Consider the following 25,671-nt stretch of genomic DNA (forward strand, 5'->3'; position numbering starts at 1 on the left):
AAAAGTCAACCATTCAACGGTTCTCCAATTCCAATATAAAACTTTAACCAGAGATATTATGCTTTAAACTGTGTCCCTTAACAAACAACAACTAGTTAGCACAAACAATTAACTGAAAACCATAATCCTCCTGGTACAAATGACTATTTCTCTGGACTGTACCTTTACCAATGAAAGCATCACAGATGTGCACTGCACTCCATCTAAAGCTTCAAAGAGCTTTAATTGTCAAGCATAGTTTTGAAAATTATTTTCTACTTTGCACTTTTCAATTTTCCTAAGAAGCTTCTGCCACTTCCATCTGAACAGGCAGCTAACAAGTATTTGCATGCAGTCTAAGCTCATTTGAAGTTGTCTTACTATGGGGAATGTCTGCTGATCAGTCAACACCTCCAACAAAAGAGATATTCCAATAAACTCACCTTAAAATACTCATAGATGCATATGAAGCTACTTCTACATAGGCTTCATCAACAAATACAGTCTTATAATAAGCATAGGGGTATCTGCAGGTCAGAATCTCTTCATAGAACTCAAAAATCTCATGAAGAAAGGATGTGGTGTGTTTCAGGAGTGGCAACAATTGGGGCAGGCAGAAATGAGTCACCTGGAAAGTATGACATCAAAATGTGAAACGTGTCCTTCCAATGTAATAGAAATACCTTTTAAAATTACATCAAAATCAAAGATAATTTGTTTAATTTCACTCCACATACAACTTCTGTTGCAATGAATTCATTCAGCCCAATTCACAAGCTCTATCAAATGGATTTTCTTAGCTAGGTTTTCACCTGACTAGAGAAAAATATTCAAGCTATTAAAAATGTCATCCTTATTAAACATGTCATGCAGACTTCCAACAAATGACACCATGACATAGAGTACTGTATTTCTTATTTTATAGTTATTAAATGCTGTACCATGGAAGAATATAAGAAATAGGAGATCATTCCATCCCTCAGTCCTGTTCAATTATCAGAGAGATCATGGCTGATCTTTTACCTCACTGCCATCTTTCTGCAAGAACCCCTTATTCCTTGATTCTCCTAAACCTCTAAAATTCTATCAACCCGTCTTGAATATACTGGCAACTGAGACTCTAAAACTCCCTGAAATAGGGAATCCCGCACATTTACTGCCCCTTGCATGAAGAAGTTGTTCCTCATCTTTGTCCTGAATGGTCGACTTTTTACACTCTTGTTCTCAAATCCTCTTGCAGTGATGGTCAACATACCACTTGCCTTCCTAAACGCTTGCTGAACCTGCACGTTAACATTCTGTGATTTTTGTGCAAGGGCACCCAGATCCCTCTGAACACTAACACCTTCCAATCTGTCACATTTTTTTAAGAATTCTCTTTTTTTCTAGCAAAGTGGATGACCTCACAATTTTTCAACATCATATTCCATCTGCAACATCCTTCCCCATTCACTTAATCTGTCCATAGTGCTGAAGCATCTCTGCATTCTCTTCACTGCCCACACTGCCACCTATGTATACTATGTCACAAACCAGCAACAAAAGAAACACACTGAGCATGATTCAGTGTTAAAAACTATTTTATTAATCACTACTATTGATAATACGTAAAATAAAAGTAAAAATGTTAGTATGTTAGAATTCAAGAATGTTAAACCTCGAACGTTAACCCCAAAACTAAACTCTTCGTGTGTGTGTGTGTGACAAAGTCCAAAACTCCCAGTTCCGGAATGGTTCTTAAAGTTCAGTTCCGCAAGCCATAAGGTGAAACGTGAGCAAGGGCTTCTTCAACAACCACCGTTGTCTGAAGATAAGTGTAGATGTAGAAAAACATAGAGAGAGTACATACGAAATCCAAATGTTCCACGATGGAACCCAAACGACACTTCAGTGTTTACTCGGTAGTGACTTCCTCACCCCGAAAAGCATCCGAACCGTGGTCGTCCACACACGAATACCTGTTTCCTTCTACAGGTCAGCAACAAAGTGAACTCCACCGGATTACTTCCAACTTCCATACATGGATTTCAGTGGCAAACACAGTTATTGTTTCTCATCCATCGATAGAGAAAACAAGCAGGCTGGTGTCTCTCTCCCTTCTCTCTCTCTCCTCTTCTTCTTCTTCAACAACGTCATTACGTCCTTTATCTTCTATTGACGTAAGCACGCCCCACACACACATACACACACACTCTCTATCTTAAAGGGACTTTCACTGAGTCCGTAACAACTATATCTACAAGTTTGCATCATCAGCATTGCAGACAATACCAAGATTGGTGGAGTTGTGAATAGTGTAGAAGACTGGCGACGGATACAGCGGGATATAGATCAGTTGCAGATGTGGGCAGAGAAATGGCAGATGGAGTTTAACCCAGATAAATGTGAGATGTTGCACCTTGGTAGGACTAATGTCAAGAGGTAGTACACTCTTAAGGGCAAGACCCTTGACAGTGTTGAAGAGCAGAGACACCTTGGGGTGCAAGTCCATGACTCATTGAAAGTAGCTACACAGGTAGACAGGGTGGTTAAGAAGGCTTATGGAATACTTGCATTTATTAATCGATGTATTGAGTATTGGAGTCAAGAAGTTATGATGCATCTATATAGAACTCTGGTTAGGCTGCATTTAGAGTCTTGCATGCAATTTCTGGTCACCTCACTATAGGAAGGATGTTGAGGCTTTGGAGAGGTTGCAGAGGAGTTTTACTAGGATGCTGCCTGGATTAGAGGGCATGTGCTATAGGAGAGGCTGGACAAACTTGGCCTCTTTTCTCTGGAGCGGCAGAGGCTGAGGGGTGATCTGTTGGGTGTATAAAATTATAAGGGGCATAGATAGGGTGGACAAGCAATATCTTTTTCCCATTATTGAGCGATCCAATACCAGAGGGCATGCATCTAAGGTGAGAGGGGGTAGGTTCAGAACAGACGTGAGGGGTATGTTTTTTTACCAGGAGAGTGGTGGATGCCTGGAATGCGTTGCCTGATAGGGTGTCGGAGGCAAATTCGTTGGGGGCATTTAAGGGGGGCTTGGATGGGCACATGAATGAGAGAAAAATAGAGGGATATGGGCATTCTGTAGGTAGGAGGGAATAGCTATGTTGGTAAACATCGTGGGCCGAAGGGCCTGTTCTATGCTGTATTGTTCTATATTTCATCAGCCGAATCATTGATATAAAATGTGAACAGCTTGGTCCTCGGTATTGCACCCTGATCTTTGCCTCCCAATCCAAAAACAACCCATTTATTCCAACTCTGTTTTCTGTCCATTAACCAAACCTCAGTCCACACCAGTATACTGCTCCAATCTCACATCTTCTATTTTTGGTCAGTCAACTCTGGTGTGACACCAAATCAAAGGGCCTCCAAAATTACATAGATATTTTATCAACCAGTTTACTTTAATCTATTCTGCTCATTACAATATCAAAAACTTTCAATAGATCTATCAAACATGATTTCCCTTTCATGGATCTATGTTGATTCTGTTTGTTCATATTATTATTCTCATTCACTACGGAAAAAGATCTGAGGGATTGTATTGGGGACTTGCAGCGGGCTGGAAAGCTTGAGCATGTAGATATTAGGAAAGAAGAGGTGCTGAAACTTTTGGAAAGCATCAAGTTAGATAAGTCGCCAGGACCGGATGAGATGTACCCCAGGGTGCTGTGGGAGGCGAGGGAGGAGATTGCAGAGTCTCTGACGATGATCTTTGCGTCGTCGATGGAGACGGGAGAGGTTCCGGAAGATTGGAGGGTTGCGGATGTTGTTCCCTTATTCAAGAAGGGGAGTAGGGATAGCCCAGGGAATTATAGACCGGTGAGTCTTACCTCAGTGGTTGGTAAGCTGATGGAGAAGATCCTGAGAGGCAGGATTTATGAACATCTGGAGAGGTATAATATGATTAGGAACAATCAGCATGGCTTTGTCAAGGGCAGGTCCTGCCTTACAAGCCTGATTAAATTTTTTGAGGATGTGACTAAACACATCGATGAAGGGAGAGCAGTAGATATAGTGTACATGGATTTCAGCAAGGCATTTAATAAGGTACCCCATGCAAGGCTTATGGAGAAAGTGGGGAGGCATGGGATCCAAGGGGGCATTGCAGAGTGGATCCAGAACTGGCTGGCTCACAGAAGGCAAAGAGTGGTTGTTGAAGGGTCGTATTCTGAGTGGAGGTCAGTGACCAGTGGTGTACCTCAGGGATCTGTACTGGGACCCTTACTCTTTGTGATTTTTATAAACAACCTGGATGAGGAAGTGGAGGGGTGGGTTAGTAAGTTTGCGGATGACATGAAGGTTAGGGGTGTCGTGGATAGTTTGGAGGGCTGTCAGAAGTTATAGAGGGACTTAGATAGGATGTACCGTTGGGCTGAGAAGTGGCAGATGCAGTTCAACCCAGATAAGTGTGAAGTGGTTCATTCTGGTAGGTCAAATATGATGGCGGAATATAGTAATAACGGTAGAACTCTTGGCAGTGTGGAGGATCAGAGGGATCTTGGGGTCCGAGTCCATAGGACGCTCAAAGCGGCCACGCAGGTAGACTCTGTGGTTAAGAAGGCATATGGTGTACCGTCCTTCATCAATCGGGGGATTGAATTTAGGAGCCGAGAGGTATTGTTGCAGCTATATAGGTCCCTGGTCAGCCCCCACTTGGAGTATTGTGCTCAGTTCTGGTCACCTCACTACAGGAAGGATGTGGAAACCGTAGAGAGGATGCAGAGGAGATTTACAAGGATGCTGCCTGGAGTGCGGAGCATGCCTTGTGAAAGCAGGTTGAGGGAATTCGGCCTTTTCTCCTTGGAGCGACGGAGGATAAGGGGGGACCTGATAGAGGTGTACAAGATGATGAGAGGTATTGATCGGGTAGATAGTCAGAGGCTTTTCCCCAGGGCTGAAATGGTAGCCACAAGAGGACATAGGTTTAAGGTGCTGGGGAGTAGATATAGAGGAGATGTCAGGGGTGAGTTTTTTTACTCAGAGAGTGGTGAGTGCTTGGAATGGGCTGCCGGCAACGGTGGTGGAGGTGGAAACGATTGGGTCTTTCAAAAGACTGTTGGATAGGTACATGGAGCTGAGTAAAATAGAGAGCTATGGGTAAGCCTAGTAATTTCTAGGGTAGGGGCATGTTCGGCACAGCTTTGTGGGCCAAAGGGCCTGAATTGTGCTGTAGTTTTTCTATGTTTCTAACCACTTTCTTAAAAAGATTCCAGCATTTCCGCTACTACGCATATCATACTAAATGGTCTATAATTCCCCATTTTTTTCTCTTCCTCTTTTATTATATAGCGGGTTTACATTTGCTACCTTCCAACCTGTGGGAACAGTTCTAGAGTCGATAGAAGTTTAGAAGACTCCATAGCCACCACATTCAAAACCCCATGATGTATGTCATGAGGTCTTGGGATTTAGGAATACTGAATTTTTTGACCTCCTCAGTCGTTCCAGACCTGTCCTCCTTAAGTGTTTCCAAGAGGTTTTCTATGCTTTCTTCCATGAAGAGAGGTAGAATTTGTTTAAGTTGTCTCTCACGTCCTTCTTCCCAATATAATGCTCTACTATGATGCAGGATTCAAAAGGTTTGATACTGGTCAAGTTTGGAACTTTAACTAACTTGGCTAGTTATTCCCAAATTATTAAGTATAGTTTTAGCTAGCAAAACAATTTGCCTGAAAATTACTGCTTTTATAAGAATGGCAGTGAGTTCAGAAACATGCGGTGCTTAAATTATACTTGCATCTGAACTACTCAGTTTCTTTCTGAACTACTTTCATCCATTGCTTGTTGCTGCCCCCATGTGTACTTTTCAATTATAACATTTTTAAACTACCATCCACAGTTCTCAGAAATGGATATTACATTCCAATTGGTCCTCCCACCATTGGTCAAATATTTCTCAGCAAGTGACCAATGGATGCTAAAGAAAAACATACACTATCCAGAATGCAAGTGGAGTTTGTGCTATAATTCAATATTTCGTATTATGCCCAGCCATCACCACCCCAAGATTCTTCTGAAAAATCTAATAAGTCGGCTGCAACATTGGTAGGTCAACAGACAGTTCACATCATTAAGGATTTCATTACATGAGACTGTTTGGTCCTAAACTGATTCTGAACACAATAACAAACAGTTTATCCATACATGAAACAAAAATTTTCTCCAATGTGCTTGATGCAAATCAAGTCAAAATCCATAAAACAGAGCCTCAGAAAACTACCGACGAAGAATAAGTCTTTCACATTAAACAGGAAAGTATTTATACTACTGCACTGGACTGTGATCAGTTATGACATGAAACTGACAAGGACAACAACTGGCATTCACACAGTGCCTGACGCGTAAATGAAACATTCATGGCACTGAAGGGTATGAAAACATTGACATCTTGAAGAATCAGGACAAAAGGCTTTGGCAAATATGCAACTTTAAAGAGAGTCATAAAGAAGAGAGATGAGGTGGATAAGAAGGCAATAACACAAAAGAGAGGCTTGATATTAAAGTTGAATATTTGGAAATTGAGGCATTGTCAGCGTGAAATCCAGTGCAATTAAGTACAGTAATGGTTAAATGAGACTTGGATCTGGGAAAGGTCCAGGAAATGGTTTTGGATGATCACAAGTTTACATCGGAGAGAAGATAGGACATCAGTCAGTAGTGCGCTGAAATAACTATCTAAACATTATAAAGGCATGGATGACAGTTTTAACAATAGATGAGGCAAGGCATCACTGAGTCACACAATGTTACAGAGGTGGAATTCAGCAATTTTAGGTATGAAGCACATTTGGGATGAAAGCTCTGCTCAGCATCAAATACAACACTATGGTGGCAAACAGCCTGGATTTACTTCAGACAATTTCTTGAGGTGAGGATAGTAGAGTGGGAGGGGAATATATGGCAGAGACCAAATTTCTCCTTGAGACGAGCGTAGGCAGCAGTGGGGTGAGTGCAAGCTGGATGTTGTGCACCATTGGTATACACTGTCATGGTGTTCCAGTCTCCTATAATCTCCTAATCATGCCACTGTCTGGCATATGTTCTAACATTAAGTATGTTGAAAGTGCTCAAAGAACCCAAATTTTAGGAAACAATACAGAATATTTATTGGACATTAAAGGTCTGTGGCTGAAATGACCCCTACAGGGCTTATGCACCACACAAGCTTCCTCCCATCCGTTCAGCCCAATCGATAGACTCTCCAATCCCCCTCTCCGTCCTGTGTTTACCTAGATTTCCTGTTTTCTTTTCCCATTTTAACTCATATAATTTGCTGATAAGATCAACATACCACATTCTTTGCCTTTGCAGTGAATTCTATAAATTCATCTCTCTGGGGAAAATGTCTTTTTACATTTTCTAAATTACTTTGTTGCAACAGTGTTAAATATGTTTACATTAGCTTTAGGGAATGAACAGTTATTTGTTAGGAGATCCTTAATGACCAAATTTCCAAAAGGCTCACTCTGTCAGTCCTGATATTCACAGCTTAAACTTTTCATGCAATTTCCATAATATAGAAAAATATAAAATATTTAGTGGTAAAAATAGTCAAAATGCAGGTGATAAGCATAGAAAATCAGGCATTCAAAGGTTCTTACTCCTAACAAGCAGACCAAATAATTTAATTTCACTTACTTCATGCATGTAAGGATCAACCAGTATTTCAAAGGGGCCAACAGCCAATGAAATGTTCGGGGCTGCTGTTGGGATCGTTAACATGTAATGAAAAGTTTTTTTTCTCATGTCATGGGTATAAACAGACTCCACCAAATCTCCATTGGAAACAGCTACCATGGCAGCGTCAACTGTGAACTCCAATTTCCATGTGCATAGTTCAGAGAAAGAGTCCACACAAGGAAACCAAAACCTAAACAATTTAGAAAAAAGTGTAACCTGTCAATATACTTAAAGATCCTTCTGTCCTCCAAATTCATCAAAGATTGAATTTACACAATACTGAAGTTTGTTTTCTCCTTTGTTCCTTTTCCTTGGATCCTAAACAATCCCCTCCTTTTAAACCCACTACCATTCAATGTGATCCAGACCATGAACTAATAATCACAATTATTACTTCTTGCAATTTACTGGAAATTACAAATATTTATTACAAACCTTGTAGTATAGAATACCAAAGGAAGTTTGAACAAAGGCATTCAAAATCAATCAAAATATTTAAAAGCTTTAATAAAGAGATCTATTTCCAGGAGTGGAAAGACAAAGCTTTGAGATAACTGGTCAAAGAATCAGAAGGTGAAGTGGTTTTTTATTTAATGCAATGATTTATGAAGTTCTCAAACACAATGCCTAAAAGCGGTGGAAGCTTACTCAATAGCAACTTTCAAAAAGGGAACTGGATAAACAGATGAAAGGGAAAAGTCAATAGAAATTTGGTAAAAAGGGTAGGGTAATGGGTTTGATCAGATAGCTCTTTCCAAGACACAGAGCAAGCACGATGGCTCAAATAGTTATAGCAACACATTTTAAAATGTGGTCATTATAAAAGTATTAAAAAAAACTCTTGAGAGTTTAATTACTCACCTTGTAGAGTTTTCATATCCAAAGGAAAAGACATGTGCACCTCGCTCAGCCATGCTGCCTTCCACATTGGGCACAACAAAATGAAGCCCTCCTTTTGGCTGGTCCAAGGAAAATTCAATATATACCTTCAAAACTTTCATCTCTAACAGTGAAAAAAGAGACAATAATGACAGTACATTTCTAAGATACTGTATATTGTAATCTTTCAATATAATTAACAAAAATGTTTTATGTTATTCATCAACATCTCCTGTGAAGTGATTTGCAAATTTGATGTATAGATTATTCCTTAATAAAATATCAATGTAAAGTACTCATTGAATATCCTAGCTTTGTCCTATGTCTTCAACGATACATCACCTTCACACATAACTGCTTCTACCCTGCCTCTGCCTGCTTGCTGACATTTACATGTCCATTGAACATTTTTGAGTTCTCACTTATGCTAATTGCATTCTGGTCGTAATCTCTTTTTGCTTCTCCTGTTTTCCTCTTTACTTCTCCTCTCAACTTATTGCATTCAGCATATCCTCCTAGAGAATTCACCTGAAAAGCATCATAAACCTACATTTTTTGTCTTGTAATATTCTGCTCCGCCTTTCTGAAATATACAATGGAATTTGCTTCTATCACATTTGCAGTTGCTTGTTCACCAGCATGAACTCCAATAGTTTAACAATTCTTCATTCTTCTGCATCCTTGATTTTTTTTTAATGCATAATCAAATCATTTGGTGCCAGGCCAGTGATAAATAAATTTATTGAGTTCAATTTCATAACTTTGCCATGATCATATATGAACCTGATTTCCAGGCAGATCATCGAATACCACAAATAACTGACTGAACACCTGCATTCTGCGGTGACCATTTAAACTTACCATCAACATGTTTCCATAGTTCAGATGGAACTTTGATACACAGCTCTCCATTTCCAGTGTCAGGATCAACTGCACTGACTGCTGCTGCATAGGCATTGGAAAAATAATTAAGATTTCGCCTAGAATATAAAAGAAGAAACAAAAATATATTTGTTTCATTTTTTGAAACTCTACAATACTATCAGCTTTTCAGGCAAACCAACAGAATGGGTTTCAAAATTATGTAGAGAAAATTCTGTGTAGTCAATCCAAATTTAATATATATCATAGATTTGTCCTCTGAATGTTTCTTAAACTTTGTTGCAAACATGTTTTTGATCACACAAACAAGTTAAAAAGAATAATTCTACTGGATATAAAAATTGCAGAGATAATCAGGTGCGTTATCATTTCAAATGCAGTTATAAAATTAGCATCACTTCCATAATCTGTCAAACATTGATGTTCTAATTTTAACTTCAAAATTAGAACATCAATGTAAATATTAATTTTACTCCTCATATTTAAACTTCAAATTACATAGGTATGATTCCTTTTACTTGTCTATAAATTTTGCACCTCTGACACATTTATCATTTCATATCTTTCAGAAGGATCACACTTTAGTTGGCCACACCACAATTGAACATATGTAATTAACAATTTAATAGATAATTCCATATTTCAGCCAAACGTCGACTGTGCTTTGTATTCATATTTGGTGTTTTAGACATAGATAACTGGCTAAGTTTAATATTTTTCTGTAGAAATAAAATCTTAATATTTCTTCTAGCATTTCCACCTAAACCAATATGTCATTTTACTTCCCAAGGCTTAGAATGATTTCAGTAATTGACGCACCCTTTTTATCTTTAACAAATATATCTTATATTAAAATTATATTTTGTTGAACTTGGAAAGTAAAGTGGAAGATTTCATATTGGTACTGCAGTTAGAGGTACCACCTCTCGGCTCCGGTGACCTGGGTTTGATCATGACCTGGAGGGTTAGCTGAGTGGAACGCACATCCTCTCTGTGACCACATGGATTTCTGCTGAATGTTCTGATTCTCTCCCACATCCCAAAGGTGTGCTGGCAGGTAAATTGGCTCCTATAAGCTACCCATTCGTGTAGGTAAATGGTTAAAACAGAATCAAAAGGGAGTTGTTGGGTATCCAAGAGAGTAAGTTGCAGGGGAACTGAAAATGCCATTGTTCCACTGGGAACCAGCATGGACTTGATGCGCTGAATGTCCTCCTACTGTGTCATTCCAGGTAGCTATTGACTACATTAAAAGTCCACCAAGGACAGGAACAGCATTATGCCTTGGTCATTTCCATATTGTGTATCCATATCAGTCCTTAGCATAGGAATTCAGCCTCTTGAGCTGGTTCCACAATCAAATTAGATTACATCTGCCCAATAGTCTTCCCCAAAAATTTATAAACCTTGCTTCTGAAAATTTCAATTGATTCAACACCTACTGATGTTCGATGGAACAAGTTTCTTTTTCCACTACCCTCCACCTGAAAAGTACTTCTTGATATCACTGCTAAATAACTGACTCTAATTTTAAGATCAAGTCTCCTTGTCCTACATTACACCCACAGAAGAACTTTATCTTCCCTGCTCCAATTAATTTCTTAATCAATCTGAATACATCAATTAGATTATTCCTTAGTTTCCATTACTCAAATTCAGAAAAATTGAGGTTAAGTCTACCGTCATCATAACTAACTCTTGGCCTGGTCTCATTCTGGTAAATGCACAATGTTCTCCTTCCAAAGCCAATTACAGTTTCTGATGTGTCATACCCAAAACTGAACACATTAACTCGACCAAAATTCTGCACGACTGAATTATCATCTATATGCTTTTTAATTTCAAATTACTTCAAGCTAAAAGAAAGCAATCATTAGCCTTTATGTATCTGTGGCCAAACATTTTGTAACCTGTATACCGCAATCCTTCTACTGTTCCACAGTTCCTAGGAAATGTTCCAATTTCTCAGTCTCTGATCCAAACTAATGGACTTCATTTTTGCCCATACAGAATTCCATCTGGCACAGTCAATGCTCCTTTTTAACTTCCAACTTCTAACTATACAATTTACTAACTTCGTTTGCAACCTTGAATATTTCCCTCTCTATTTTTTCATCCAAAAGATGAGGCCCAGAAATGATATCCAGGAAACAAACACCTGTCACTTCCCTTAACAGAACCAACCTTTTATCCCGACTTTCTGTACCTCCGACCTCCCAATTACAAGTCCATTTCACAATGTTACCTTCAATTCCTTGCATTTTCACTTCTGCTAACTCTCTCTTCCATGAAACTTTTCAAGTATCTCCTGAAAAGCTATATGAAGCTCATGACGCTCTCAAAAATGGCAACTAGATTAGTCAGAGATGATCCTCACTTTACAATATGTACTCATTTCCTTGCATCAATTGAAAGATTTGTTTATAAGTGCTCATTAATAGTGTCTCTACACAGATTCTCGTAACTTCACTATGATCGATAAGCTGATGGTCACTTTGTTATCTGGTTTCTCTTTCTCTCTCCTGCACAGAAGTAATATTTTCCAATTTCCAATCCAAAAGCACAATTCCTGACTCTATACTGTTCTGGAAATATATAACCAATGTATCTGGAATGCCTTCAACCATTTCAATGAACATTCTGGGATCAAAGCCATCACAGCGAAGGAGGCCGAGGGTGACCATATAGAGGTTTATATAAACATGAGGGGCATAGATAGGGTAGATAAGTCAGAGTCTTTTTCCCAGCGTAGGGGAGTCTAAAACTAGAGGAAATAGGTTGAAGGTGAGAGGGAAAGATTTACAGGGGATCCAAGGAGCAAGTTTTTCCACAGAGGGCGGTGGGTATATGGAACGATCTGCCAGAGGAGGAAAGAGAGGCAGGTATAATTACAATGTTTTAAAAAAACATTTGAACAGGTACATGGATAGGAAAGGTTTAGTATGGGCCATATGGGGATCATGTCATAATATGGACCAAATGCAGGCAAATGGGATTAGCTTAGAAAGGCACCTTGGTCAGTATGAACAAATTGGGCCAAAGGGCCTGTTTCCGTACTCTAGAGTTATAGGATCTTTAGAATTATAATCGTAGAAATACGTCCACTGAAAGTTCCAGAATCCCATCCAGACTATCCTTGTGCTCCATGTTGTCTAGATGAATAATATAAACTACCACTTAAATTAAAAAGGAATGCTCTATGCATGCTTTGGTTGTGCCACAGTATATTACTAGTTGATTATACAGTAGTTACAATGAAATTTTAAGTCTGTTGAGGGAAAGTTTGTGCACTTGATACCAACCAAGATGATAGTGGGGCACTAAAGCATTCCTTACAGAGCTGAGTTAACCTAGTATTCCTCTAATTCAGTAGATCATGTCAGAAGTGCACGTCCATAAACCTTAGGTTACATAGCCCATCATCCACTGCAATGTAGCCTTCCAACAAATTATTTCCATATCTGAGGAAATGTCATTTCGACTGCCAGCTCCAAGCAACCATTTCCCAATACAAATCATTTACAAGTGAAGAAAGAAAAGCAGAATACAGAGAGAATTGTTATTTTACAATCCTTCGTCTCATTAGTATCCCAGAATTGAACCTAAGAATTTAAGAAACAGTAGGAGTCAGCCATTCAGACCCTCATGCCTGCGCTGCCATTCAATAAAATCATGGCCTATCTTTTACCTCTGCACTACTTATCTCTACTAACCCTATATGCCTCGATTCCTTTAATATCTAAAATTCTTGAATATACTCAGTTACTGTGCCTCCAGAGCCCTTTTGGTCACAGAATTCCAAAGGTTCACTACCCACTGGTTGAAAAAAAGTTTCATCAACTCTATCCCAAATGGCCGATCTCTTACTTGGCGGCCATGACCACATCTTGGCTGTTAAGTTCTTTAAGAATTTTGTATCTCTCAATGAGATCATCTCTCATTCTGCTTAATCTCTCTTCATGTGATGTAGCCAGCAAATTGTGACTGGTAACATTTCTAGATTTCTTTTTAAACATAATTCGAAAATGTTAAGTTACAAAATTATGAAGAATTTGTGTTCAAAGTATAATGAAGATTTCTTAGACTGAGAAACTTTGGCCCATCTTCCACTTGAAAGCCTAGCACTCTCCCGGCCCTTTCAGGATGTTTTCCATCACTCTTAATTTGAGCACAGTGCTAATGTCATACTCACTGCTTTGATTCATGGTGGCAGACCTCCAAGGTTGGATCATTGTAAATGAAAGCAGCTTCCAAGTCATTTATTCTTACTCTGTAAATCCGACATTGCTTGCTATTCAGTTTAATTCTACTGAGGTTTGCAAGTAATGGGAAAATGGTCAACTCCACATACCCCTGTATACATAAAACATAAAAGAGCTCTGTTTAGAATGTCTGAATTTATATTTTGTACAAAAAAATTGGAAAGAAAAATAGAGGTTACTTACTATAACAGACTTCCTCTGAAAGTTTATATTATTTATGCAGACCACCTGGTGAGTTGTATAAAGACATAAATCAAAGGTAAATTACAGCTCAGTAAACAGCATTCATTCAAATGCATTAATTGAACTACTGCAATAACTTAAGCAGTTTTGGGGGGAGTGGGGGGTGGGATATAATACCTATACTGAATGAAAATTTAAGTCACTTCATTCCCTGCACTAAGATAATAGAAAGATTGCTACTTTCAAATAAGGTGAAGATCTTTTCAGAGTTTTGGACTACATGGCAAAAATATATACTTGCAGCTTTAACATCACAATCCAAATCTGTACACAAGATAATACATGCTTAGAAATAAAACTATATTATTTGAGAAAATGTCAAGAATCTAAACATTTTTAACAAATTTCTCTCAAAAATATTGGACAAGTTAGTTTGTAGGCATCATTTACTGGCACTGTGAGGTGCATTAACAACAACAGGATTGATAATACAATGGAAATGAAACAGGAATTTATGCTGTGTCGCATTTCATCGCATGTGAAATAACTATAAAAAAATGTGAAATATTTCAAAATGGGTTCCATAACCAACTGCAAGACCAGAATAACTTGCTCCACATTAGCTAAAGCTTCGGCCCCCTAAACGTGCTCCACCCAAACACCACACCAGCAGCCCCACCCCGTCACTCCAGACTTTGCTAGCAATTCTCGCTAAGCAACCTTTCAACTTTCTTCTCATTCAGCTCCAATTATTTTTGTGATGCCAATTAAAAATAACATTCACAAAACTTGACTTCTGCGCTTATATTATTTCTGACCAGTGAGAAGCCAAACCTATAAGAAACCAGGTTGCATGAACTTATTGTACAACTGTTTAGTTTTTCTATTTTGGTACTTTAAATTTGCTTCTGTACAATGCACTTGAGCCTGAACCATGAGGAATTATTAGCAACCCTGGCTAGGCCCAAGTTAGTGTTGAGAACATCAGTAATATTGTTGAACACGGTTACGATGAGAAGGTAATGTTTGCGACTAAGTGCAATAAGTTAGTAGACAATCTTAGTTACAAGGCAGCTATAATGGCCATAAGCGTACAGTCCATGATTGCCTGCACTTTGGGAAAGCCAACAATAGTCAAACATCCCCATGCCTGATCTGCATGCACATATGGGCTGAAGGATACTGGGTATGGGGAGGATGCTAACAGGGTTTGTTGAATGAAGTGGAGAGAGCCGAGAGGGATCTATTTGCCACTGGACCGGGACCTCACCGTCTATTCCAAGACGTAGCTGTTGTGTAACAGCCACTCCAGGTTAAAGAAAATTCACTCACAGGGGTCTCCTTTTGCTGAGAACTGGATTGGATGCAAGTCATCCTTGACCTGAGGGATTGCCTAAGATGAAGGAGGTTGACAATTGCTTAAAATGTGAGAGAATAACAAGGCGTTTTGGTCCTTGCTAAATGAAAGGGACGAAAGCCTACATAATCAATTAAACTTAAAGGTTAAAGTCATCAACTGAGTAGGTACTCCTGATAAAAACTCGTTAATTCACATATTTAGAGTAGAATGTGGTTGGGAGGGGAGATGAAGAAGAAGTTGGGCCCCAACTCCAAATAAGTTTAAACAGTATTCCGGATCAACTCCACTCCCATCCAGAATACACAACAAAACACTTGAATTCACAAGTTTAATGTGTTAAGATAAAAAGTCCAAAGTCATGACTGCATAGTTTGTGCAGAACAAAACTGTCTATTAACTGGGTCCTATTGCCACTGAACAGCAGCCCTAACTATCTGCACTGCATAAATTAATTTCTACAATGCAAATGGAACTCATGGGAGATTGACAACAAACTTTTTTTAAAAAATGACAGGTAACACAATGTTACTTCACTAGAAGTTACTGAACTCCAAACAGTTCCTTCCAGAAACATGAAAAACCACTCAAACGAAATGGCACACATTCCAAAGTAGAATTGTTCATTTTAAAATATAGGACTGTGAACTGATGGCAGCCAGAATAACAAATCATTTTTCAAAAGTAAACTGACCTGAACTTACAAATCATCTCTATGGCAGGGAATTTGTCAATCCACCAATGAAAGCGTGAACTGGACCTCATTCTCAACATTGTATATTTTCTGAACTACCAGGGCACCAACATTTGCCAATAATATCCCTACATGTATACGTATATGATTAACGTTTAAACACACAAATCTGCAGAGCACCTGCTCTATAGATAAATAATTTTCAAAGGCATCTTTCTTTTACTATTAACATTCATAGAGAAACTAAATTCAGGAAGCTCTAAAGCAATTGAAGTTTCACCATCCTATATTAAAAGAAATACAACATTGTTCCATTGTACCTGAGTTTGTACATTGCTGCACATCTCAAAAGCTCACCTTGCTGGCTTAAAAAAAATTATGTGGCTCTTTCCAACAAGTAACAATGGAACTACATGCACAGGTATTCCTCTCTCAAATTTTATATTCCACTAAGCTGTTCCAAATATTAAAAAAGGTAAATATTAAGCTGGCATTGTCCTTGTTTAACCATGCTGAAGGTGGCTTCTGAATTCTTGACTTTAGTTAGCTGGTTGTCATCCATATTATTTGTGCATACACACAATCCTGACCTTAGTAATTTGTCAGGAGGTCCACAGAAAATCAAGTCCAAATTGTGAAATCCAATTCAGCACCTGGATGAATCTGGCACTGACTTGATAAAAACAGGCCTTGTAAATCTGCCCAATGTGAAGAAGCGCTTTCTAACAGTATTCTTGGACAATCCACCTCTTGATCTGGAGTCCACATCCAGAGAAGTAACTCTCACCATATACCCTATCACCATTTATCAAATGGATCATCAATTAAACTTCACTATCATCGTGGTACCTAAGAAAAATAAGGTAACGTGCCTTAATGACTGCCGCCTGGTGGCTCTGACATCCACCATCATGAAGTGCTTTGAGAGGCTGGTCATGGCACACATCAACTCCAGCCTCCCAGAAAACCTCGACCCACTGCAATTCACCTACTGCCGAAACAGGTCTACGGTGGATGCCATCTTCCTGGTCCTACACTCAGCTCTGGAGCATCTAGACAGTAAAGACACCTACATTAGACTATTGTTTTTTGACTACAGATCTGTCTTCAATACTATAATTCCAAGCAAGCTCATCACCAAACACCGAGACCTGGGACTCGACACCTCCCTCTGCAGCTGGATCCTTGACTTCCTGATCAACAGACCTTAATCAGTAAGGATAGGCAGCAACACCACTGGCACGACTATTCTCAATACTGGTGCCCCACAAGGCTGTGTCCTCAGCCCTCTACTGTACTCCCTATATACTCATGACTGCGTGGCCAGATTCTGCTCCAACTGCATCTATAAATTTGCAGATGATACCACCGTAGCAGCCCGTATCTCAAATAATGATGAGTCAGAGTACAGGAAGGAGATAGCTTCGTGACATGGTGTCATGACAACAACCTTTCTCTCAATATCAACAAAAGAGCTGGTCATTGACTTCATGAAGGGGGGCAGTGCACATGCACCTGTCTACATTAACGGTGCTGAGGTCAAGAGGGTTGAGAACTTCAAGTTCCGAGCAGTGAACATCACCAATAGCCTGTCCTGGTCCAACCACGTAGTCGCCACGGCCAAGAAAGCTCAGCAGCGCCTCTACTTCCTCAGAAGGCTAAAGAAATTTGGCATGTCCCCCTTGACATTCACCAACTTTTATCAATGCACCATAGAAAGCATCCTATCTGGATGCATCACTGCTCTGCCCATGACTGCAAGAAACTGCAGAGAGTTGTGGACACAGCTCAGCACATCACAGAAACCAGCCTGCCCTCCATGGACTATGTCTGTACTTCTCGCTGCCTCAGTAAAGCAGTCAGCATAACCAAAGGCCATTGCCCACCCTGGACATTCTCTCTTCTCCCCTCCCATCAGGCAGAAGATACAAAAGCCTGAAAGCATGTACCACCAGGCTCAAGGACAGCTTCCATCCCTCTGTTATAAGACTACTAAATGGTTCCCCAGTATGAAAAAATGGACTCTTGACCTCACAATCTACCTCGTTATGACCTTGCACCTTATTGTCTACCTGCACTGCACTTTAAGATTTTAAGATTTCTTTATTAGTCACATGTACATCAAAGCACACCAAAGCACACAGTGAAATGCATCTTTGCATAGAACGTTCTGGGGGTAGCCCACTTTCTCTATAGTTGTGACACTTTACTCTGTATTCCGTATTGTTTTACCCTGTACTACCTCAATGCACTGTGTAATGAATTGATCTGTATGAATAGTATGCAAGACAAGTTTTTCACTGTACCTCGGTACAAGTGACAACATCAGCAAATCTGAACATATCCCAATTGTTCACTTTGAACCAAATGCTACTCAAAACTAAACGGGTGAGCGAGCTGTGGGTGGAAGCAAGTCATCTGCAAAAATTAACCAAGTGGGCAAGGTGGTGGTAGATGCAGTACAACGTGGAAAAATGCACTGTTATTTGCTTTGCTAAGAAACATGGAAGATCACTATGTTTTTACATGTGAAACTAGCAAATATTGATTTATGGAAAGATCCTGATGTACTGGTTCACATGATACAGAAAGTAAATAAGTAGAGCAGGCAACTTGGAAGGCAAATAGTATGTTGACCTCATTTCATGAAGGTTGGAGTACAAGGGTAAGGAAGTCTTGCTGCGTGTCCTTCAGAGTCCTGTTCACATGATGAGGGAAGTACTTGCCTTCAATTCAGTGAAGTACATATTCACTATTTTGATTGCAAGGATGAAGGGTTGCTCTTCAAGAAGAGATTACACAAGACTGAGAAGTGATATCACTGAAACTGAGAAGATTGAGAGGGACTGGCAGGGAAGATACCAAAGATACGCGCTGGAGGGTCTAGATCTAGAAGGGTAGTCTCACAAGCCATCTTTGCTCATTTAAGTGTGAAATGAGGATAAATTTCTAAAAGCAAATGGTTGTAAGTCATCAGAATTCTCTGTCTCAAAGGGTGATGGATGCTCAGTCATTAAATAAGTTCAACGCTTGCATCAAGAGATTTCTGGGCACCAAGAGAATTGGAGGTAGAATTGAGCACAAATGTAGTTGAGCTAGATTCCAGCATCTGCATTTTTATTTATTTGCCAAAGTAGATATTTTTTAAGATATTTATTAGTCACATGTACATCGAAACATACAGTGAAATGTGTCTTTTTACATTACTGAGAATGTGCTGGGGGCAGCCCGCAAGTGTTGCCACTCTTCAGGTGCCAACATAGCAGGCCCACAGCTCCTAACCTGTACATCTTTGGAGTGTGGAAGGAATCCAGAGCACCCAGAGGAAACCCACGCAGTCACGGGGAGAATGTACAAACTCCTTACAGACAGCGGCCGGAATTGAACCCAGGTCACTGGTGCTAAAATAGCATCACGCTAGCTGCTACATCTTTGTCCATTCAGAATGAAATTATCTCAGATTCTTTCCTGGTTCTTCATAAATATCAGCTGTTTCCAGAATGAAGTTCAAGACCTCAACAAACACCAAGTACACCCACACAAAAACCGCACATGACCAAGAATGAAGACTGTCAGTGAGTTATTTGCATCCATGTCTCTTATCTCCATCACTGCCTCATTTGTGTCTTAATCACATTCAAACAGATCTTCGCCAATTAACTACTGGCGTGCCCTACTTTGCACACATCTCCTGCAGCCTTACAGCTAAGATTTATGTCTATCTAATTCTGGCCATTTGTATATCCCCAGTATCCAATGCCTCAGTAATAGCAGCTGTGCTTGGTCATGATCTCACAGCTTTGGATTCTGTCCTAAATGTATCCAGGTATTTGATCCTTTATGATATTGCTTAGCTGTTTTTCACTGTCACTCAGTATAAGAATGCATATAGAAGGATCCTGAAGTATCTTTAACACATTTAAAGATGCCCTATAAATATAAACTGTTACTACTCCAATGAAAAACACGATGATGCTGGAGGAACTCAGCAGGCCAGGCAGCATCCATGGAGAAAAGCAGGCGGTCAATGTTTCGGGTCAGGACCCTTCTTCAGGACTGAAGATAGAAAAAGGGGAAGCCCAATATATAGGAGAAGAGCATCATCGTGTTTTTCATCTAGACTCCAGCATCCGCAGTCGTGTGTTTCTCTGGTGTTACTACTCCGATTCCTCCAAGACCTTTCTGGACAGTGCTGTTCACTTCCCTTCAATCCAAGAGCTGCTCTGTGCCAACTTTAAAGCTGCCGTTACATTATTGCTATCCTGCTTTCCTCAGAGTGCGGTGTAAATACGGGACCACGAAAAGTAACACTTAAAGCACACAACCAAGAGAAGGAAGATACTTATAACTTATAGGGCCTCGGGCTCTCGAACCCCTTGTCGCCTTTCTTCCTGTTCATGTCTCCGGCCGCTCTTCCTCCTGCTCAGATCCCTCGCCAGTTCGCGCCACCTTTTCCCATCTCAGACCCGGGGGGTAGGTGGGGGTGGTTGGTGGGGGGGGGGGGTGGTGGGGGGGGGGGGGGGGGGGGGTTGGGGGGGTGGGGTGGGGGGTGTTGGGGGAGGGGGTGGGGGGTGGTTGGGAGAGGGGGTGGGGGGTGGTTGGTGGGGTGGTTGGGGGGAGGTGGGGGTGGTTGGGGGGGTGGGGTGGAGGGTGGTTGGGGGAGGGGGTGGGGTGGTTGGTGGGGTGGTTGGGGGGGTGGGATGGGGGGTGGTTGGGGGGGTGGGGGGGTGGTGGAGGGGCCGCTGCCCACGCCTTGCGGAGGGTTGGGTCAGTGACCAGCGGGCTGCCCGGCGGAGGGGTCGGGGGGGGGGGGGGGTCCCGCTGCGGGAGGGATCGAGGGGTGACTGGGCTGCGAACGGGCGGGTAACGGATCAGTGGGCCGTCGGAGGTGAGGGGCGATCGGGGGGCGAGAGCAGGGAGCCGGGGGGGGGGGTTGATGGGTCACCGGGTACCGGCGGGTCAGGGGGTACGGGCGGGTGGACGGGTCACCGGGTACCGGCGGGTGGGTCAGGGGGTACCGGCGGCTCACCGGGTACCGGCGGGTCAGGGGGTACAGGCGGGTCACCGGGTACCGGCGGGCGGGTCAGGGGGCACCGGCAGGTCACCGGCCGCGGGAACCGGTCAGCAACCGGGGGCGCGCGCTCCCCAACCGCCGTCTGTGACAGCGGCCATTTTGATTGTAACCTTTAACCTGCGGTTCAAAGTTACTTCTGTTTTATACAAAAAATAAAATCGACTGCGGCCTCCTACAAAAGCTCTGCACCGCAGCCGGGGGACGGAGAAAAAAAACCTTCGACAATCGCTGCATCTGTCGGGAAAAACAAACCTCCTCCGCCCCCTCCCTCAGTCGTGAGCGGGAAAGGTGCGGGAGGAGGGGGGGGGGGGGCCGCGGTTGCCATGGGTTTCAGCGCTCGGCCGGTGATTGGAGGAAGCGGTGACGTCAGTGAGTGACGAGCGCGGAAGCTGGAGCAGGCGGACTTGTCCCGCTGCAGTGAAGGGCGACCTGCAGCGGCGCCGGATCATCAGCACCGGATCAGCACCGGATCATCAGCACCGGATCATCAGCACCGGATCAGCACCGGATCATCAGCACCGGATCAGCGCCGGATCATCAGCACCGGATCATCAGCACCGGATCATCAGCACCGGATCATCAGCACCGGATCATCAGCACCGGATCATCAGCACCGGATCAGCGCCGGATCATCAGCACCGGATCAGCGCCGGATCATCAGCACCGGATCAGCACCGGATCATCAGCAGCACCGGATCAGCGCCGGATCATCAGCACCGGATCATCAGCACCGGATCAGCGCCGGATCATCAGCACCGGATCATCAGCACCGGATCATCAGCACCGGATCATCAGCACCGGATCAGCGCCGGATCATCAGCACCGGATCAGCACCGGATCATCAGCAGCACCGGATCAGCGCCGGATCATCAGCACCGGATCATCAGCAGCGGCGCCGGATCATCAGCACCGGATCAGCACCGGATCATCAGCAGCGGCGCCGGATCATCATCAGCGGATCAGCAGCGCCGGATCAGCGCCGGATCATCAGCAGCACCGGGTCAGCAGCACCGGGTCAGCAGCACCGGGTCAGCAGCAGCGCAGCAGCAGCAGCGGGTCAGCAGCACCGGGTCAGCAGCAGTGGATCAGCAGCACCGGATCAGCGCCGGATCATCAGCACCGGATCATCATCAGCACTGGGTCAGCAGCACCGGGTCAGCAGCAGCGGATCAGCAGCAGCAGCACCGGATCAGCGCCGGATCATCAGCAGCAGCGCCGGATCATCAGCAGCGGCGCCGGATCATCAGCAGCACCGGGTCAGCAGCACCGGGTCAGCAGCAGCGGATCAGCAGCAGCAGCAGCGGGTCAGCAGCACCGGGTCAGCAGCAGCAGCACCGGGTCAGCAGCAGCGGCGCCGGATCAGCAGCAGCAGATCAGCAGCAGCAGATCAGCAGCATGCACAAAAACATAAATTGTACACAGTTTTTGCAAGGGAAAAACAATTAGAGCAAAGAAAACATTTTTGTGCAAAGTAATCAAGCGGTCAGAGTGTTGCTCACCTGTACTGATTGGGGTTGTGCAGGTTAATATAAGATCTTTATTAGTCACATGTACATCGAAACACACAGTGAGATGCATCTTTTGCGTAGAGTGTTCTGGGGTCAGCCCGCAAGTGTCACCATGCTTCTGGCGCCAACATAGCACGCCCACAGCTTCCTAACCCGTACGTCTTTGGAATGTGGGAGGAAACCGGAGCACCCGGAGGAAACCCACGCAGACACGGGGAGAACGTACAAACTCCTTACAGACAGTGGCCGGAATTGAACCCGGGTCACTGGCGCTGTAATAGCGTTACACTAACCACTGGTGGAAGGGAAGTAGCTGTTCTTGCACCTGGTGGCGTGGGAATTCAGGCTTCTGTACCTCCTGTCTGATGGTAGCTGCAAGAAGATGGCATGGCCTGGGTGGTGGGGATCTTTGCTGATGGATGTTGCCTTCTTGAGGCAGCGCCTCATAGTTGGAGGGGATGAGCAATAGTTGTCACTGGACAGTGTTGTTCAGGAAGGATTGGTACTGTATGTATTTAGTGGAGCGATCTCGGTCGTGATTTCTGAATTTGTATGGTTTTGTATGTATGTACTCAAAATAAACCACTGTATTTAATGGGAAACAAATAAAACTGTAGGTGTTGGATTCTGAAACCCCACCCCCAGTTCTCTAGTTCTGAGAAAGGGTCACTGACCTGAAACGTTGACTGCATTCTCTTTCCACAGATGCTGCACAGCCTGGCTGAGTTCCTCCAGCATTTCTGTTACTGTATTTATTTTTTTTTAAATTGAGATCATGGTAGCTATAAAATTGCTCGGTATGGAAAAATATGTTGGACTGGACAAGGTCCTTCACAGCTGTGATATACTGAAATCTCTGCATGTTAAACCATTCTTGATAAATGAAGTGCTAGCTTGCAAAATGGGAAGAAAGTCTTGCCTTACCAAACAGCTTATGTTTGCAATTCACAAGCTCGGGACATCCCAAATCACCTACAATCATTTATTTATTTTCTATATTAAATATGCAATTTTGATACAGTTGAATGATTATACGTCCCTGCTATCTGGGGGACACTAGCAGGTGGACAGTGTTTACAAAAAGAGCTCATGAAATTGTGCCCTGACACTTGAGCAATCAGTGTCAGTCCTCCTTGCTGAATTCCCTACCACTTACACAAAGTCCCGCAACCCTGCATTGGGACGTGGAACAGATGGACAGACATGTGACATTCCAACAAGAGAAATGCACAACGAACAATTCCAGATGAAATCCTCCGACTTCCAACAAGCGTCCACCGTATGCGCATGTCCCATGCCCATGCAGCTCGCAGCACCTGAACTTAAAGCATATCCATAGTGTAATATCACATGGATGATAATTTCATGGACAGTATACATGCCCAACTGTCTGACTCACTTCTATTGCCAATGTGTGTTTTTCTGGTTACTGGCCTTGTAAGTCTAATTTCAGTGAAAATAACAGAAGAAATGCAGCAGTGAATTTGTGCATTGTAAGGTCTCACTGACACTTATGTGCGACCCCCATTTCTTGGAAACCACATTGTTATATGAAATTTTGATTGAGTAGGCAATTAGTTAAGGACACAAAAGTATCTATTATAAGACACAGCCAAACAGTTGTTGGTTGAGGAAACTGATCAAACTCTTTGTTGATTAGCTGATGCAGTACGAACAAATGATACCTGCTGCATTTAAGCATGAAGTGCTGTGTTTGTCCATGTATCTTTTGAACTGCTATCTGCAATTTTTAAATTATTTTTGTAGCACACTAGGGAAAGAAGGCTCCAAAATGGGCTTCGCTACATGATTATCTAGAGCTTTGTAAAATTAGACATCACTGAAACCTGTGTTTAATTGGACTATAAAAGTTGGCCTGTGGTCCCCTGCTAGATTTCAAAATTATGGCATGAAATCTTTTCCATCCACTTAATAGAAAAGTGGATATTTTTGCGTAATGTATCTTCCAACAAGTGACATCTTTGACAGTGCAGTACTCCATCTATATCACATTGGAATGTCAGCTAAAATGATTATATTTTAGCATTCTAAGGTGGGAGTTTGCAGACAAGATTGATCTTGAAGAAAATGGCCCACAAAATTCCAGCAACCTCTGTGTCATAGATTTCTCTTTTCCCTTAACGATGTAAACAATTGGGCATTTCCGTGACACAAGAAATTCTGCAGATGCTGGAAGTTAGGGGCATGCTATGTTGGCCCCAGAAGCGTGGGGACACGTGCGGGCTGCCGCCAGAATATTCTACACAAAGATGCACTTCACTGTGTGTTTTGATGTACATGTGACTAATAAAGAAATCTTAAATCTGGAGCAACACACACGAAACGCTGGAGGAACTTAACAAGTCAGGCAGTATCTATGGAGGGAAATGAACAGTCTCCAAGTGTCGAGAGTGTCTTCAAGAGGATGTCTGCTTGTCGTGATGAATAAAGACCATTTATATCACCCAGCTTCAGTGTCTCTCTGCTGACTCAGTTCACAGTCACAACATGGACGCCAGTGGAAACTAAAATCGAAATACCTTCTTCATGTGCAATGTGATCTGAAGACACCAACTGAGGGAGACAATGAGAAATGCAAATGTAGCAGAAACCCAAAATGCACTTCAGGCAGCATTGGCAATGAAGGAAATGAGTGGTCCTTTGTAAACCTGCAAAGAGATTTATTCTAGGAGTGTTTTCCTGGATGAAGGTCTGCTCCTCTGAGGTAATTTATGGATTATTTCTATTGCCTGTTTTCCTTAATAGTTATACTCTTACTTGTGTTTTGATCATCTTTGTTCTTAGTTTAATAGTCACACCCTGTTCCTTGCCAACTGTTTCCAAGTTTGGATAATTTCTCCTCACTTTCACTCTTCCCTATTTGAACCTACCTATCATTTCTGAGGAACCAGAGCCATTTGAATTCACACAAATTCAGCTCTGGATCCAACTCAGACACAACCCCATGACTGACCGCTTCACCACCCAGATTTGGTTCATCTCCTGCATAGGTAATTCAGTCGACATGAACACTTCAGATTGCATAACCAATTTCAGCCAAGTATCTCTCCATTCCATAAACCTTGATTATGGTTCCTACTTCCCACTTATGTAAGCTCAACTTCCTTGGGGTGGGGGGAGTACACATAATGCCCTTGTTTTGCCTGAAACTG

The 25,671-nt window shown here is 42.2% G+C and overlaps 1 protein-coding gene across 1 annotated transcript in view; it reads right to left on the reverse strand.

Annotated features, from left to right (window-relative positions):
- Positions 1-20,327, reverse strand: part of taf2 (TAF2 RNA polymerase II, TATA box binding protein (TBP)-associated factor) — an 84,846-nt gene extending 64,519 nt beyond the window's left edge. The window contains exons 1-7 of the mRNA XM_052022623.1: positions 20,262-20,327; positions 13,866-13,919; positions 13,613-13,773; positions 9,400-9,518; positions 8,521-8,662; positions 7,618-7,849; positions 423-607 (exon numbers count right to left, since the gene is read on the reverse strand). Of these exons, the coding sequence (XP_051878583.1) occupies positions 423-607; positions 7,618-7,849; positions 8,521-8,662; positions 9,400-9,518; positions 13,613-13,773; positions 13,866-13,919; positions 20,262-20,315 (947 nt within the window). The 5' untranslated portion in view covers positions 20,316-20,327. The remainder of the gene's footprint in view (positions 1-422; positions 608-7,617; positions 7,850-8,520; positions 8,663-9,399; positions 9,519-13,612; positions 13,774-13,865; positions 13,920-20,261) is intronic.
- Between the last annotated feature and the right edge of the window lie 5,344 nt (positions 20,328-25,671).

The sequence above is a fragment of the Pristis pectinata genome, chromosome 9 (genome assembly GCF_009764475.1).
Source record: "Pristis pectinata isolate sPriPec2 chromosome 9, sPriPec2.1.pri, whole genome shotgun sequence".
Taxonomy (NCBI): domain Eukaryota; kingdom Metazoa; phylum Chordata; class Chondrichthyes; order Rhinopristiformes; family Pristidae; genus Pristis; species Pristis pectinata.